Genomic DNA, 15,677 nt, shown 5'->3' with positions numbered 1-15,677 from the left:
AATGGGGAACACTTTTGATAATGAGTCATTGCACTCAGGTAATTGACATAGTCTATTTTGTGCAGCTTCACATGAACGAACATTCCCCCATTGTTCCTAGTGAATTAGTAGCACCATGCTCCAATACTCTATTAGTTATCAAATTAAAGAAAAAGATTGTTCTGTACAAAATCTTCCCATTGTCTCAGATTTTAATTTTATAAACAAATGTGCTCATTTTACCGCAGTACAGAATAATTAGCATTTGTGTATGTATTTTGTAAGCTTTGTATCATATTTATTTAATGGCTGCAGCTTTGCATTTTTATCATTTGATCATCTGGCAACCTTTTCACATAACATGTTAAATACATTCTAGAGCCACCCTGCCAGATGGAACTAAACAATATTCAAAGACAACAACGAGGAAAGAAATTGCTTGGTGAGTTCTGGGTTTTATTTTGAACTACCTGTATTTTAAACAATGGAAATAATGTGAAAAGACATGAACCAACAAAACTTCTTCAGATAAGTTACCAAATGTTTTGGGATATACTTCATATTGTTATAATTATTTTAGCTTTTTCCAATATATTGATCAGGCAATGAATTTATGTTATTCTGAAGAAATGAAGAGTATTAGTTATTAAGTGATTGCATTATGTATTTTTAAAAATATTAAGTGCATGCTTTTGTCAATACCCACACCAGCTGAAGTTATCATGAAGGACAGTCCTTCTCTACCCCTCACCTCACCTGAGGTATGGTGACCCTCAGGTTAAACCATCACCAGTCATATCTCTCTCTCTCTCTCTCCCCCCCCCCCCCCCCCCCACACACACACACACACATGAAAGAGCAGCCCGATGGTCTGATAAGACTATGGTGGTTTCACTTTTGTTATATGCATATCAGTGTTTTTAGTTTAATAGTTTTCTTAACCTAATATTTACAATACATATTTGCTGGGTTCTATTTATTTGAAAATTTTGCTCTCGCAATAATACACCAATTGCTTGTGTTGAATCAATGTTTCTTTGTTCAACAATTTATACAAAGTGATATAACTTTGAGCATTAATTGTTGCAACCGAAATCAGGTGACTGGTGAGAGTTCATTTTACACCTTACGTTTCCAGAGGGTGGGACCAATGGAAGGGACATGCATGAAAGAAAGCGATTGATTATGGAGGGTACCAGGCAGGACCAGCTGTATGAACAATGTTTTATTCCTAACTATTCATGCTGATACAGCCATGCCTACACACCCATGTCTGCCAAAGGAAGTGACCAGCCCCTGTTTTGATGGCAAATGAATACATAGGAAGGTCTGACAGAGTCTGGTCATACAGATTAGACATAGGAAATGTTTCATGCAACTCGTCTTACATGTATGCTACCCATTTCTTCCATTTATGACAGTAGGAGTAATTGCCATTGGAAAACCTGTTGATGCTGATAATGGCAAGCAAGCCAAAAAAGGAAAATATTTATGACAGTAGAATGATTCAACAGAAGTGTATAAATGTTTTCCATTTATGTTGGTGGTTTCCTTATAATTTAAATTCCATTTAATTCAGAATTTTCATCCCTAATACTCATTTTCCCCATACATCAAATTCAAAACACTTGACCTATATTACCAACTTCACCTTATATTGTTTCCTGCCTATACCAATTCATCTACAACTCTTCCCTTCTGTCATTCCACCACTGATAGCAGTACTTTCAGCTTTTAAAATCCATAGTGATATTTATTTTTCCATAAATCTCCAGCTTTACTTGTTTTCTTTTGTCCTAATTTCTAGCTAAAACTTATTTCTCAAATAAATTCATTAATACAGATTATTTTATTGTTTATTTCATTACTATGTTGAGTATTGTTTATGCAAACTGTGTTGATTTCTCAATGTTACAATGCCACTTCAAAAACATAGTTGAGTTGTGAAGCATATAAGGATATACTGTGATCTTAATAGGCAGTATATGGTTGTGCATTCATTCCTTTGAATTGGTCTCAAATGTTTTTTTTCGCTATTTCCCAAATCTCCCACTTCTACATTTGCAAGTCTGAACCTCATCAGTATTTGTGATTGACTTCCCAAGTGGTATCTTCCATAGTGCTGCCAGCTCATAACCTTTATAAACTTCAACACATCTTTCTGTGAAATATATAGCCCATGGACATCATTCTCAAAACTGCCAAGGTCCACAAACTTCATATGGCACAATGAGACAGATGTATGACCCTTGTTCTGATTTTTAAATTCATTCATGATCACCCTCCATCTTGTAAGGAATCTTCCACACTCTTCACCTCTTGAACTTAATATCCCTCTTATTTCCTGCATTACTGTTGTCGGGTGGGTCAGTAATGTTCTTGTTATGGGAGTTATCTGTAAAAGTCAATATTCTTAATTAGGTTTCTTTCACTCATCCTTATATGTCTTCACATTTTACATTACTTTTGAGGTTCAGTGTTCATATTTTCACATTTTTAAGCACACTGGTTCATTTAATTTAGATGTATTGAGGAAAAGCAATGTTTTTTGCATAGCCAGAAACATAGAACCTCTGAAAGCCTCTGTTGAATTACTACATCCCCCAAGTTATAGTGATACTTAGGCTTTCCTTGTTAATGTCAGAATTAATTATGTGCAAGTTATTGAAATGACCTAAAGCCAGTTGTTTTAAGACGTACAACAAATAGCCAAGTGACTTGAGTCAATTTTTGACTCAGAAGGAATATGTCAGATTTCAGAAATAATGAGCAAGGGTACCAGCCAAGGTATTATGTGCACAATATTATTTCCTGAACTTTACATGAAGAATTAACCTGTTTACTTCAAATAAGTTAACACATACGTTAAAGCAGCAGAAAAACTGGAAATGAATGTGCGAATGTCACAGCAATTTTGAGTTTTCTTCTCAGGAAATGATCATTGATGGGGATAAAAGTGCTCCAAAGCGGCGCACATGAGTGAAAATCCATTCAGATATTCTGCTGACAGTACATCTCAAAGCAAATGTTTAACTTGGACTGAGGGATCTCATTAACTTCATGACAGATGATTTTAAAAGATAGGGCAATTGGTGGGAGTGGGGCATTGGCACTCAAAAGGTCTGTAGCTATGAATTGAATTACCCCATTTCTTCCATTGCAATATACCACTGCCAACACCAGAGTTAATGCCAGGATTTTTGAACTTGTTGGTTATCTTTTACACAAGTAAATACCACTTAAATATTATTTTGGTAAGAAAAGTGCCTGCAGATTTTATTGATTACTTCCAATGATCCGTAAATTCTCATTCCAAATGATCCGAATTATTTTTGGCTAAAAGTAGAATTTAACTTGACATCATAGAACATCTAAAGCAATTCCAGATTTAAAAGGCTGACTAGACTTTTTTGTTTTTGTGCAAGGAGCAGGCTGAATGCTTCCACATGCGGTTATTTCCATTGTTCATATGCGTACTTCATGATGTGCATTTGGTTTCCTCAGGAATCTTTATTCCAACTTGTGACGAAGATGGTTATTATAAAGCAACCCAGTGTCACGGCAGTGTGGGACAGTGCTGGTGCGTTGACCGATATGGCAATGAAATGAGAGGATCTAGGTCAAGTGGATCACCAGATTGTGGTATGCACTTAAGCCATAGTAAGACCTTTAGTCTCATATGCTAATATTTAAAACATATACAAGAATATGTAAGTCTTGTTCTTGCTTAAATTGAGCAAAAGATTAACAATTTTTGCATTTTGGTAGTGACATGGTTTGCAGTATAGATGTCCTAGTTATTCTAAAATTAGTTTGAATACTACTAATTACTAATAATTTTCTGGACTGATTCTTATTGCTTTTGGCAAAGTCCAACCCCATCAAGTTTTTTTGAAGAATTCTTACCACAATCCCTTCAGTTTTCTTGGCCTGTCTTACCAACCTTGCCTCATTAATTAATGCCACACCCCTACGGTGCCTCTCACATCTGATTCCACACCATCTTCCTATTTGATGTACCTGTGAAAGCTGGTCACTCTGCAGATATCCGCCAAAAGACCAGCAGCTCTTGGGCTCATGCCATCTTTAAAATGCTCTGCAAAGTACTGGCACTCTGAAGCTACACTGCTCAATCAAGGATGTTGGCGAAGGAGAATATGATATCGCGATTCTCTGTTAGGGACCTGGAGGTTCTGATTGACAGGAAGGTGCAATGAAGAGGTGTCCTCTTCTCAGAACACTGCCAGAGGAGGTCGCTACACCAGATCCTACCAGCCTCGTTTGAGGTCACCACCCAGGGTGCAGAGGAATGACCAGCAATGCAGAAAGGTCAGTGATCCTCTTCACTATGGTAAGGCACACATCACACTCAATCTATCTGTAACACTGCACACAGCTCCCATCCAGGCTCATGTCTTACCACTATCACTGTTGCCTGCAACTACTTCCCTTTCCTGCTCTTCCCCTCAGCGTGCCATTTCTCTAAAGCTGTATGTCTTCAGTGTTGCCTCCTTAGTCCTTTGGTACACCTCACCATGTTTTCCCAAATACACTGACAATAACAGCTGTGCCTCCTGCTGTGATCTGACTTCTTTCCCTCTTCTCTCACAGCCCATTAAAGAGCAGAGTGAGCCCATATGAGAGGGAGTTGGGAGTGTGGCCATCATCAGTATCCTCAGTGTCCTCACCCCATTCAAGGAGAGAATCCTGGCCCTCTCAAAAGAACACCAGGGTTGTTCCTGTGGGGTGCTGAAACATCCATGTCCTGCCCATCAAGTAAGTACATACTCTCCCATTAACCCCACTATCACTCCATCATCGCACAACATTTCTAACCATTGGTTGTGATATCATCTTTCTCATCTAGGTTCCGTATGCCTACCTATGATGTCCATGGAGATTCTGCTGGCTGCAGAAGAGCCACCATCATGGAATCTGAGGACAAGAGTACGAAGGCATAAGAGGAAGCATCAGCAAGGCTGCTTCCTGCAGACCCCCAGCCCCTGCCCACAACCAGCTAACACCTTTGGGGGTCAGAGTGGGGGGGAACCATAGGCAGAGAAAATGCAAGAGCACAATCTGGTGAGCACCTTAAAGAGGCAGTTCCACAGCTGACTGAGGATGACATGGACCAGGTCGCGGCTCTCAATGGATCGGTGGGTACTAGGCACCTGCTCAGCCCTGGCTAAGAACCTTGACCCCAGTCCAGGTGCCTCCATCCCTCAAGGAGCTTGGACAGTGCCAGGAGGTACCCAGCAGGAGGTGGAAGCACACAAAGACCACTCAGCAGTTTCCACACAGTGCATTGTGGAGACGGCCCAGCACTCCAATTGCATCCTGCTTGTCTTCCTCAAACTCTTGGAAGCTTGAGGAGAGTCGCCTTGCCTCTGGCTGCTCTGTCTCTGATCGAACTGTTGCAGAATTGTTTGGCAGTGGCTGTGCCAGGGCAATGTAATATACCGAGAAGGTCAATGCTATCAGATGGCAAGGGAGTATGCAGCCTGCTTGCTTGTGCTTTCTCTTCATGAGTAACCGATGTTGCACGTTCCAGTATGATAACCGATGTTGTTCCCCTATAAATGCCTTGTGAATGGTGTCTGTAACAGCTTGCTCTTTCATGCATCAAGTCAGTTAACCCACCCACTGCAAGTATGCTCACATCCCTTTTCTTCCAATTGCACACTTTCAATTTCCAGCACCATGGAAGGCAGTAGTGAGTGCTCCTCTTCCAGAGTCAGCTTGACTGCATCGGTGAGCCCCCAAATCTCCACATTCTCTTTCCATTAGCATGTCCAATCAATCTCACAGGATTTATACTTCCCAAAGTCCCCAGCCCCCAAGCTATCTAAGTTCACTCACATCTGCTTACCCTTCCCCACCCAGACCCTAACAAGTGAGGGGACCATGCATGGTGCCATCGTATATTGCCAGTGTGCTCCTGACCATGGATTACATCCCCTTCTCACTCTTCCAGTGCATACCATTCCTAGCAATGCTTCACATCATCTCCAACTCTTTGCAAATGCTGCTACTCCCCTTTCCAATTAGAAGGTGTCCTTGTCTAGAACTTGCAACCCCTAGGCCCCTTGACTAAACTACCAAGGCTCAATGCCACTTGTCCATCCCTCAGCCCCTGTTAGCTTGTTTGGATAGACCCAATGGACTGACTATGGCCCACCACACTCTACCAACCTAACTGGACTGCCCTGCGCAAGATGTGTTCAGAAGTCTGACTGGTGCCTGTGAATCTCCCCAACTCCATCGCCCTATGTTACACCCTCATGACTTTTCACTATAGAGCCAATGGACTAACTGTGGCCCACTCCCTGGAACGTAGAAGCTTGGCATCCTAAACTGTTAACCTTCCCCTCCTTGCCGACCAGATGCCAGGTCATGCATAGCATATGTACACTGCCATTGACTTACTGTGTCAGGACTCCCTGACAGATTGGTGCCGTCATGGGCTTCATTGAGGACTACTCACATAGGAGTTGGATACACTGCTGCCTTTTTGCTGCCCAAGTGTTTGTTGTGTGTAAGCTGCAGGTGTGAAATTGATTTAGCAGGGTGCTAAATCAATTTCACACCTGCAGCTTACACACAACAAACGCATGGGCAGCAAAAAGGCAGCAGTGTATCCAACTCCTATGTGAGTAGTCCTCAATGAAGCCCATGATGGCACCAATGTGAAATTGATTTAGCACCCTGCCAATCTGCATGATGTGTACTCCCTAGGTTGAACGCTACTTAGCAGCAAGGCAAGTTGCCCGGTTGTACAACAACACTCATTTGCACAGTAGGGCAAGGCAGGGATGCTGTGAGCATGCAGAGAGGTTCTAAGTAAGGGAGCACTGAGAACAAGCGTGCATTCCTGAGTTGCATCCAGGCCCAGGCATAGCGCTGGGCATCTGCCCTTGTGTGCAGTACCCTCGCTGCAGCTGTTCAGTGCTAGTTGCTTAAGTGCCCTGCATTGCAACTCTGTATTTCCAGAGCACAGTGCCATTGCACAATAGAAGAACAAGGATGGTTGTGATGGATTGGCTGATTCTGAATGCAAATGTTCAAGGATCAGAAGTGAGTTCAGCTGATTCCTGGGGATCATATCTCAACATGTCCTGTGTCTAACATGAAGGTCATTTGGGGAAGCAGTGAACTGAACCCAGCAAGTACATGCTTTGGTTTCCTTGTCAACTTTTCCCAACATCAAGCTTATTTAGTGAGCTTGGTAAGATGGGAGTCTGAATATTAAGAATATGAATTATGGCATTTACAAAGCCTTTAACAAGCAATAATGACCATCAATTAGCGTGCTGCCACTCTCTAATGAGAATCTCTTCACGCCACTTGTGAAAAGTATAAAGGTGGAGCAAGGTGACTTCGATGTTGAAATGGTCTTCACTGAACTTGTCACCCAATTCTGCAACACATTTCACCCAATTCTGCAACAAATTTTACCATAGCTGACACCACTGGACTACTATGAGAGTTGGCCCTCTGTTTTTATTCACCAAGAGATTTTGTCAGAATTTCTTTTATGTTGTATCTTAGTCCCATAGTTTACTTTAAAGAACGTTAAACGATTGGCTAACAAATATAACAAAATCCAAAATCTAAACTAAAGTGATCTGCAACGTAATTGGTTCAAATTATACTGTACCTTAAGGCCTGTAAAAAAAAAAGTAATTGACTGTTTCCGGAGAGTTAACCATGGATAGTTCCAGGGGCAATCAGCACTTGAAAAGCCTTTAGGTTGGTGTGGAAAGGCAGATTCACCAAAATACCAGAGAGCCTACAGCTAAAATGACATGCAACAGTGACAAAGTGCATTTACATTCCAGATGAACAAAATGCATTATTGTGAAACAGGTAACCAATGACTTTAATTAATATATACTTATACTGCAGAAAATAAATTATTATATGGGCCTTGTTCTTTATCTTCGGCATGAAGATATTTATTGTATCCTACTAGTACTGATCAATGGAAGACTTCCTCAGTTTCAGGCCATTACTGTTCACCAGTGCTCACTTGATGTTGCATTTTGCCTTCCAATAGTTGTCTCTGTCTGTCTAGCCACACCTCTTGTATTCTTTTCACTTTGATATTACGCACTAAGTGCCACTTTTATCTCACCATTTCTTAGCCTTTTGAATTACTTAGTCTTTCTGTCTGTGTAGGAAATGTGGACTATCCTCCTCTAAGTCCACATCTGCAATGTTTGTTTATAGCCCATGTTTCTGAGGCATACTATATACATAAATAACAAAATGTCGCATATAAGCATTCTTTTCCTAAGATTAAAATTAAGTTTCTTTGATGATAACATATCCTTCTTTCTAACAAAATTTGCCTTTGTTATCTGAATTCTCTGTGGGTCTCAGCACACATTTGCTTTTATCTGTAACCATCTGGCCAAGCTTTGTGAACCTTTTCGCATGTGTGTTTACCTCAATTTTCACTTGCAAGTTCGGTCTCTGCTCATCATCTTTGTCTTGGTCTTCCTCAGATTGCCTCTTAATCCATGTTCTGTACTCTTTGCTTTCACTTTGCTTACAATTTCCTGCAGTAATGTAGATACACAAGAAACGGTAGAACATAGAACAATACAACGCAGAACAGGTTGTGCCAACCTGTGAACTATTCTCAGCTCCTCCCCCTCCACTATCCCAAAATCATCCATGTGCTTATCTAAGGATTGTTTGAATTTTATTGTCTTTTCAGAAATAGCAAATTAAATGGTATTTCTGATATTTTTGATTTCCTCTCCAATACCTGGGTTATGGAAGCATTGTAACACATTACTACCAAAAGCTAATGGGCGGCACGGTGGCACAGTGGTTAGCACTGCTGCCTCGCAGCGCCAGAGACCCGGGTTCAATTCCCGCCTCAGGCGACTGACTGTGTGGAGTTTGCACATTCTCCCCGTGTCTGCGTGGGTTTCCTCCGGGTGCTCCGGTTTCCTCCCACACTCCAAAGATGTGCAAGTCAGGTGAATTGGCCATGCTAAATTGTCCGTAGTGTTAGGTAAAGGGGTAAATGTAGGGGTATGGGTGGGTTACGCTTCGGCGGGTCGGTGTGGACTTGTTGGGCCGAAGGGCCTGTTTCCACACTGTAAGTAATCTAATCTAATCTAATCTAATCTAATCTAATCTAATTTACCATGGACCTGAAATAAAATGATATTCAAGGCTGACTACAAGTGGTGCATTTCCTTACTGAGCATCACAGAGAAATCCACTCCCTCATTTCTCTTTAATATTTGTACAAGAGATTATTACATTTGAACAACTACTTTGTTTATGACTAGTATTTAAGGTGAATAGAATTCCATTTCATGCAATTTATCATGTAAATTATCAGCACAAATCAGCAAATAGTTGTTGCCTGACTAGAACTAAAATGTTCTCACAAGTAAATGTTGTGTTGGTGGTCTATTTTCTAGTTGGTGATATAGAGATTTCAGGTGACTTTGGCAGTGGTGACCTCCATGAATGGTCAGATGATGAGGATGATGTGGAAGTAACCAATGATGAGGAAGAGGATGATGGAGTTGACAATGAAGACGATGAAGATGACGATGATGAATATGATGTAGGAGGCTACATATGGTAGTCTGGAAATGTCATGAACTTTAAAATTTGCACGTTTCTATAGTGAAATCTCATCCGTTATTAGACGCATTAAAATGAACAAAAGATATTTCAGTCAACATGTATATTTTGTACAATTATACCCTCAAATATGGATCCTTCAGAAATAGATTCACATCCTTTAAAAACTATTGCAGTACATGTTAACTCAGTAATTTTTGAAAGCATAAGTAAAACATTATAATCCAAACTAGTTAAAAGAAACAGTGCAAAAACACATGTGAAAACCTCAACTATTTTTGAAACTCAACTTCCTTTGAATTGTGTTCTGTCATCGTACATGGTCACATTGTGATGCAGTAAACCTAGCCTCCTTCTCCACAAATGACCTGTGTACACTGTTCCTGGCATTGACCCCTGAAGCCACTAGTCACAGCTTTGATTTGCTTTGTTTTCAGAATGTCTTGGTTATCCGGATGGCAAAGGCTTGAACATGTATAGCCAAACAAATAATTTGTCAGCAATTAGTTAACTTTTGCATATGAACATTATTGTGGTGAAATTTGCAGCAGTTGGAATTTTTAGTCAACGGTGGTTATGGCAACAAACCATTCTTGCCATATCTTAAATAAAATATTACTAAAGAATGTGGATGCCTTGGCTACCTGAGTGATGTTTTTCTCTTTTTCTTCAAATAAAATTTAATCGTCTTTTTAAAGGTATATATACTTTTAATTAGTAGTTTGAAGTGAATAGAAGTCACATTGCGATGTGCCTTTCAATTTAAAAATAGACATTTTGTTTGTGTATGAAAAATAGGAGTTCAGGTAATATTTAACCATGCCTGATCACAGCTAAGTACTGCAGCTGCAAATGTGGGATAAGAGAAATATAATTTTAAGTAACTAATTTTTCAATAGTTATATCAGTCATCCCATGGACTATAAATGTATGCCAGTAACGTGTAGCAGTAGCACTTAACAATTTTGCTATAGATTAAATTGCCCTGTATTTATGTTAGCATGTTAATTGGTTGTATAGAACATGGTGGAATTCCATCGCCTTGATGCATATTAGAGTTGAGTCTTTTAAGTCCTCTGTCAACAAAAATCAAAGTTGTTTGTAGTTACTAACATAACATTGCATTGTGTGCTGTTTATTTATAACATATGATTGTCAGCTCTTAAATGTTTCTTCTGAAATCTGGATTGAAAAAAAACAAATAATATAACACGTTTTCATTTTTTTTCCTTTTAAACTGAATTTGCATTACAAAATGAAAAGGCTATGCTGCATTTTTTTTACTGTATGTATAGTTTGCAATAATAAAGGACTCCTGTAACCAGTTATACTGATGTGTATTATTACTGTTATGTAATAAATGCACTTTATAGTAATCTGATGAAACAATTGGTAGAGAAGACATATTGCTTTACTTTCTAAAAACCAAAAGAACTGTGGATGCTGGAAATCAGAAACAAAAACAGGAATTGCTGGAAAAGCTTAGCAGGTCTGGGCAGCTTCATAGTTAACTCTGAGGTCTGGTAACCCTTCCTTAGAACTGGAGGAAGGGTAACTCTGATTTCTCTCCAGAGATGCTGTCAGACCTGCTGAGCTTTTCCAACAATTTCTGTTTTTTGTTGCTTTACCTTCTATTTATATGATCAAAATCAAGCCGATCCGAACCAGGCAGAGCCAGCAGACCTGAATTATATATTTCCTTCCTGTTTTGCAGACACCTGACTGACCCCTTATCTCAGTGATCTGAGTAGATTAGATTAGATTCCCTACGGTGTGGAAACAGGCCCTTCAGCCCAACAAGTCCACACCGACCCTCCAAAGAGTAACCCAACCAGACCCATTTCCCTCTGACTTATGCACCGAACACTATGGGCAATTTAGCATAGCCAATTCACCTGACCCGCACATCTTTGGACTGTGGGAGGAAACTGGAGGAAACCCATGCAGACATAAGGAGAATGTGCAAACTCCACTCCGACAGTTGCCCGAGGCTGGAATTGAACCTGGGACCCTGGTGCTGTGAGGCGGCAGTGAGTAGTGTGAAACTTTTCACCCAGATGTAACCTACCATCTCCCTTTAATTGTAGAATTGTGCAGCATAGAATGATGTTGATAACTATATTAACAATCAATTTTATATAATTACCCAAGCTCATAAAGTGGTTCATTTCTGCTTACTAGAAGCAGCAAGCATTCGGAAGCAAGCTTCCATTCTCTGCCAACAAAGGAATATGTCTGAGCCTTGATTTGACAACCAATATTGGAAAGAACTGTTTTGCTTTCTTTTTAAGTTCTTTCATAGGATGTAAATGTTGCTGATGCCCAATCCCAATTATCCTTGAAAAGGCGGTAATGAGCTATTGTCTTATACTGCTGCAGTGTATTTTGATTATTTCAAATATTTACCACTTCACAAGTGAAAAGATGTCGGGGTAAAAGTCTGAAATGTTCGCAAGGGCTTTCTTGATTTTCAACAGAAGGTCAGAGAAACAGGATAAATAACTAATAATGGCAACTTACCTCCGCTCGGGCATTCCTTTAATCATTGAAACCACGCAAGGACGCAGGGTAACAAACAGAAATTAATCCCAAGAATACCAGAAGCATTTAACATATAGCTGAGTGTGATACTTGGAGACTCAGATGTACATGATGAATGATGAAAGTCCTACTGATGAACTTGATCTTTGTTTCAAGCACATGAAAAAGCTGAAGAGGATTGAGGGTTTCAGTGACAGAGGTAATATCGTACAGTTCAGAACATACTACAATGAATATGGAATTTATAATGCTCCGAGGATAAAGGTAAACTGAAAATCAAGTTTCTATCATTGTTGCAAGGATATTTAGAGTGAAATGGATTTAGTTAAAACCTACCATTCCAAATACAGCTTTAGAGCTGAAAATGTGTTGCTGGAAAAGCGCAGCAGGTCAGGCAGCATCCAGGGAACAGGAGAATCGACGTTTCGGGCATAAGCCCTTCTTCAGGCATTCCTAAAGAAGGGTTTATGCCCGAAACGTCGATTCTCCTGTTCCCTGGATGCTGCCTGACCTGCTGCGCTTTTCCAGCAACACATTTTCAGCTCTGATCTCCAGCATCTGCAGACCTCACTTTCTCCTCAAATACAACTTTACACTGTTCAGTGCATTTTTCCTAGTGAGCCAAATGGAAAGATCCATATTGCAGCAGGAGCAACAGTTTGTGATCACGGTATCTCCAATGTAATAAAAAGCTGTAAGATGTTTAATAGGAGCATTATAAAATGAAATATGCTGTTGGATCACCCAAGGCAATATTAGGGCAGATGACTAAAAGCCTGGTCAAAGACTATCCTCTTAAATAAGGAAAGCAAGGTAAAAACTTTAGGGAAGGAAGTCTGCAGCTTAAAGCCCAAGTAGCTGAAGCCAGGGCCATTAATAATAGAGTCACTACAGTCGGCAATTCTGGAGGCCAGAATTAGAAGAGCAGCTCTGTTAGAGAGGAGAATAGAATTGCAGGAAATAACAAGATAACTATCTTTGCTGATGGCATTTAATTGCACATTTATCCTTGTTTGAAGTTATCCTATTCATGTTTAAATGACATTGAGTACTGTTATCTTCATTATTTTTGACCAATTCAGAACCATTGTAAATATAAATGAAATAAAACTTTAAATTTGGATAGACCAAAGCCATCTTTTATCAATCAGCTTTTAAAATTCAACTCTATTGAGAAACAATCTTTATGAAATTTTAGTTGTATGACGAACTATGCTCCCCCTAGATCAAAGAAAAGAAAATGGGTGGTTAATAAATTTTGATTTAAATTTTCAGTACTACCTTAGCTATGTCTAGTTCTTATGTTAGGGGAACTAATATAAGTATTACATTACAAAGTACAAACACGCTGCGGAATCATAGAATCTCTACAGTGTGGAAACAGGCCCTTCAGCCCAACAAGTCCACAACGTCCCTCGGACGCGTAACCCACCCAGACCCATTCCCCAACCTAAATTTTACCTCTGATTAATGCACCTAACCTACACATCCCTGAACACTATGGGCAATTTAGCACGGCTAATTCACCTAACTCACATGTCTTTGGGTAGTGAGAGGAAACTGAAATACCTGGAGGAAACCCACAGAGACACTTGGAGAATGTTTGTGCGGAGTTTGCACAGTCATCCGAAGCTGGAATTGAACCTGGGTCCCTGGCGCTGTGAGGCAGCAGTGCTAACCACTGATCTACTGTGCCACCTCAAATGTAAAAACAAATCCAACATGGCATCTATGGTAGGTCATGAGGCAGATCGGAGTTTATCAGGGTTAATAATGTGAAGAAAAGGCTCTCAGATCCCAGGTATCATATCATCTGAGGTTGGAAAGGTCTCTGATTCCGTTTTAACACAAACCATTTGAAGCTTAACATGCTAATGGAAGCATGCGGTTAGCATGTAATTGAATGTAATTGTTTTTTATCAATGAGCTGTAATGAGTATTTGTCGGAGTTTTCATTATCACATAACTCATATCTGAATGCTTAAGATCCAGCAGATAATGTAGACCATTGCCACAACCAGTTAAGATACACTGCTGGAGACAAAACACATGTCAATTTCTATTTTATCTTTGGAGAAAACCACTGAAAATAAACTGGAAACTTGCTGAGACACTTTGCCAAGACTTCACCCACAATAACATTAGACAGAATTCAGAAATACTCTGAGGGCATCACCTAAACACTAACTGTAATTATGAAGTGTAAGTATTGTACAATTCTACTTTCTCGGAGGTACTTGGTAATGGGCATCTTGCTAAAAATTTCCCTTAGTCTTGCCAAAGTATGCCAAGAGAATGAGAAGTCAGCCACATATGGTGTTGATATTGCTATTCTTGGCTTGAAGTAATATTTTTTGCCTCAGCTACATTTTCAAACAGTTGAGATTGTTTTTATTTGTGAAATATTTACAGTTAGTGTAGTTACTTGTGAGTGACTAGCCTTGATAACCTAAAGGTGCAAAAATAATTCGATTTTAGCAATTGTGCCCATTTTACTTACATTGGGTATACATTTAGGCGTGTTTCTCAGTTTCAAAGTAATAAGTAGAATTTTCTGAACAGCAGTGAAATTTAACATCTAACCTTGGGCTGAATTTTTTTTGACTTAAGTGCCAGTTACTTGGCATTTTCTTCATGAGGCCTAGCAAGATTTCTCACCATATCTTATTAAACTCAACTTATTAATTACACAGAGGAGAAAGTGAGGACTGCAGATGCTGGAGATCAGAGCTGAAAATGTGTTGCTGGAAAAGCGCAGCAGGTCAGGCAGCATCCAAGGAACACGAGAATCGACGTTTCGGGCATAAGCCCTTCCTGAAGAAGGGCTTATGCCCGAAACGTCAATTCTCCTGTTCCTTGGATGCTGCCTGACCTGCTGCGCTTTTCCAGCAACACATTTTCAGTTATTACTTACTTACCCAATGCTTATAGTGTTCCTCTCACCTAATTCTGTCTCCATCTTACCACATTGCATTCCCAGAACAACTCACCACTCAGCAAATATTGGTTGTAAAACCAGTATCCCTTGGGCCCGTGCTATCTTTGAAAAGACACCTGGACAAGAGTTGGCAAGCTGGCACAACTGCTCACTGGTGACATCATGGCACAAAAGTCACAAAGTCATGCTGCTCAAAGTTTGTAGCTTGCATGGCTGACACTCCCTCACACATCCAACCTATTCTGTCACCCTACTTGCTGTTTTACCACCAGGCTACACAGTTTAGCCATCCTTAGCTATATCCTAGCTAAACAGCCTCTGAAGTACACCATTACAGTGTCCTTAATGCTGACTGAAGACCCACAGCTTGTCATGATCCAGTAGAGAAATATCACATACAGTCAAGCAACTGAATAATTCAAAAATGAGTTTTTATTTACATCCAACAAAAGTGAATACAAACAAATGAGTAGAGACTGCAGTTTGCCACCACAATGCAAACCAAATACCAACAACTTGATCAACAACTATTTTACAATCCATGATGGCCTGCTACAGCCATCAACTGGAACTGCAGGTCAATCCAGTCCTATGCAGCTTGTAGCTC

The 15,677-nt window shown here is 40.0% G+C and overlaps 1 protein-coding gene across 5 annotated transcripts in view; it reads left to right on the top strand.

Moving 5' to 3' along the window:
- The window catches only part of LOC122554029 (testican-3-like), a 544,992-nt gene extending 534,073 nt beyond the window's left edge, over nucleotides 1-10,919 (top strand). For all 5 annotated transcript variants that reach the window (XM_043698524.1, XM_043698527.1, XM_043698526.1 and 2 more), the window contains 3 exons: nucleotides 359-421; nucleotides 3,484-3,621; nucleotides 9,423-10,919. In XM_043698524.1, coding sequence (XP_043554459.1) covers nucleotides 359-421; nucleotides 3,484-3,621; nucleotides 9,423-9,592 — 371 coding nt within the window. In that variant the 3' untranslated portion in view covers nucleotides 9,593-10,919. The remainder of the gene's footprint in view (nucleotides 1-358; nucleotides 422-3,483; nucleotides 3,622-9,422) is intronic.
- The last annotated feature ends 4,758 nt before the right edge of the window (nucleotides 10,920-15,677 follow it).

Source organism: Chiloscyllium plagiosum, chromosome 1 (genome assembly GCF_004010195.1).
Source record: "Chiloscyllium plagiosum isolate BGI_BamShark_2017 chromosome 1, ASM401019v2, whole genome shotgun sequence".
Classification (NCBI taxonomy): domain Eukaryota; kingdom Metazoa; phylum Chordata; class Chondrichthyes; order Orectolobiformes; family Hemiscylliidae; genus Chiloscyllium; species Chiloscyllium plagiosum.
The sequence above is the reverse complement of the archived record's forward strand: the minus strand, read 5'-3'. Positions and strand labels throughout refer to the sequence as shown.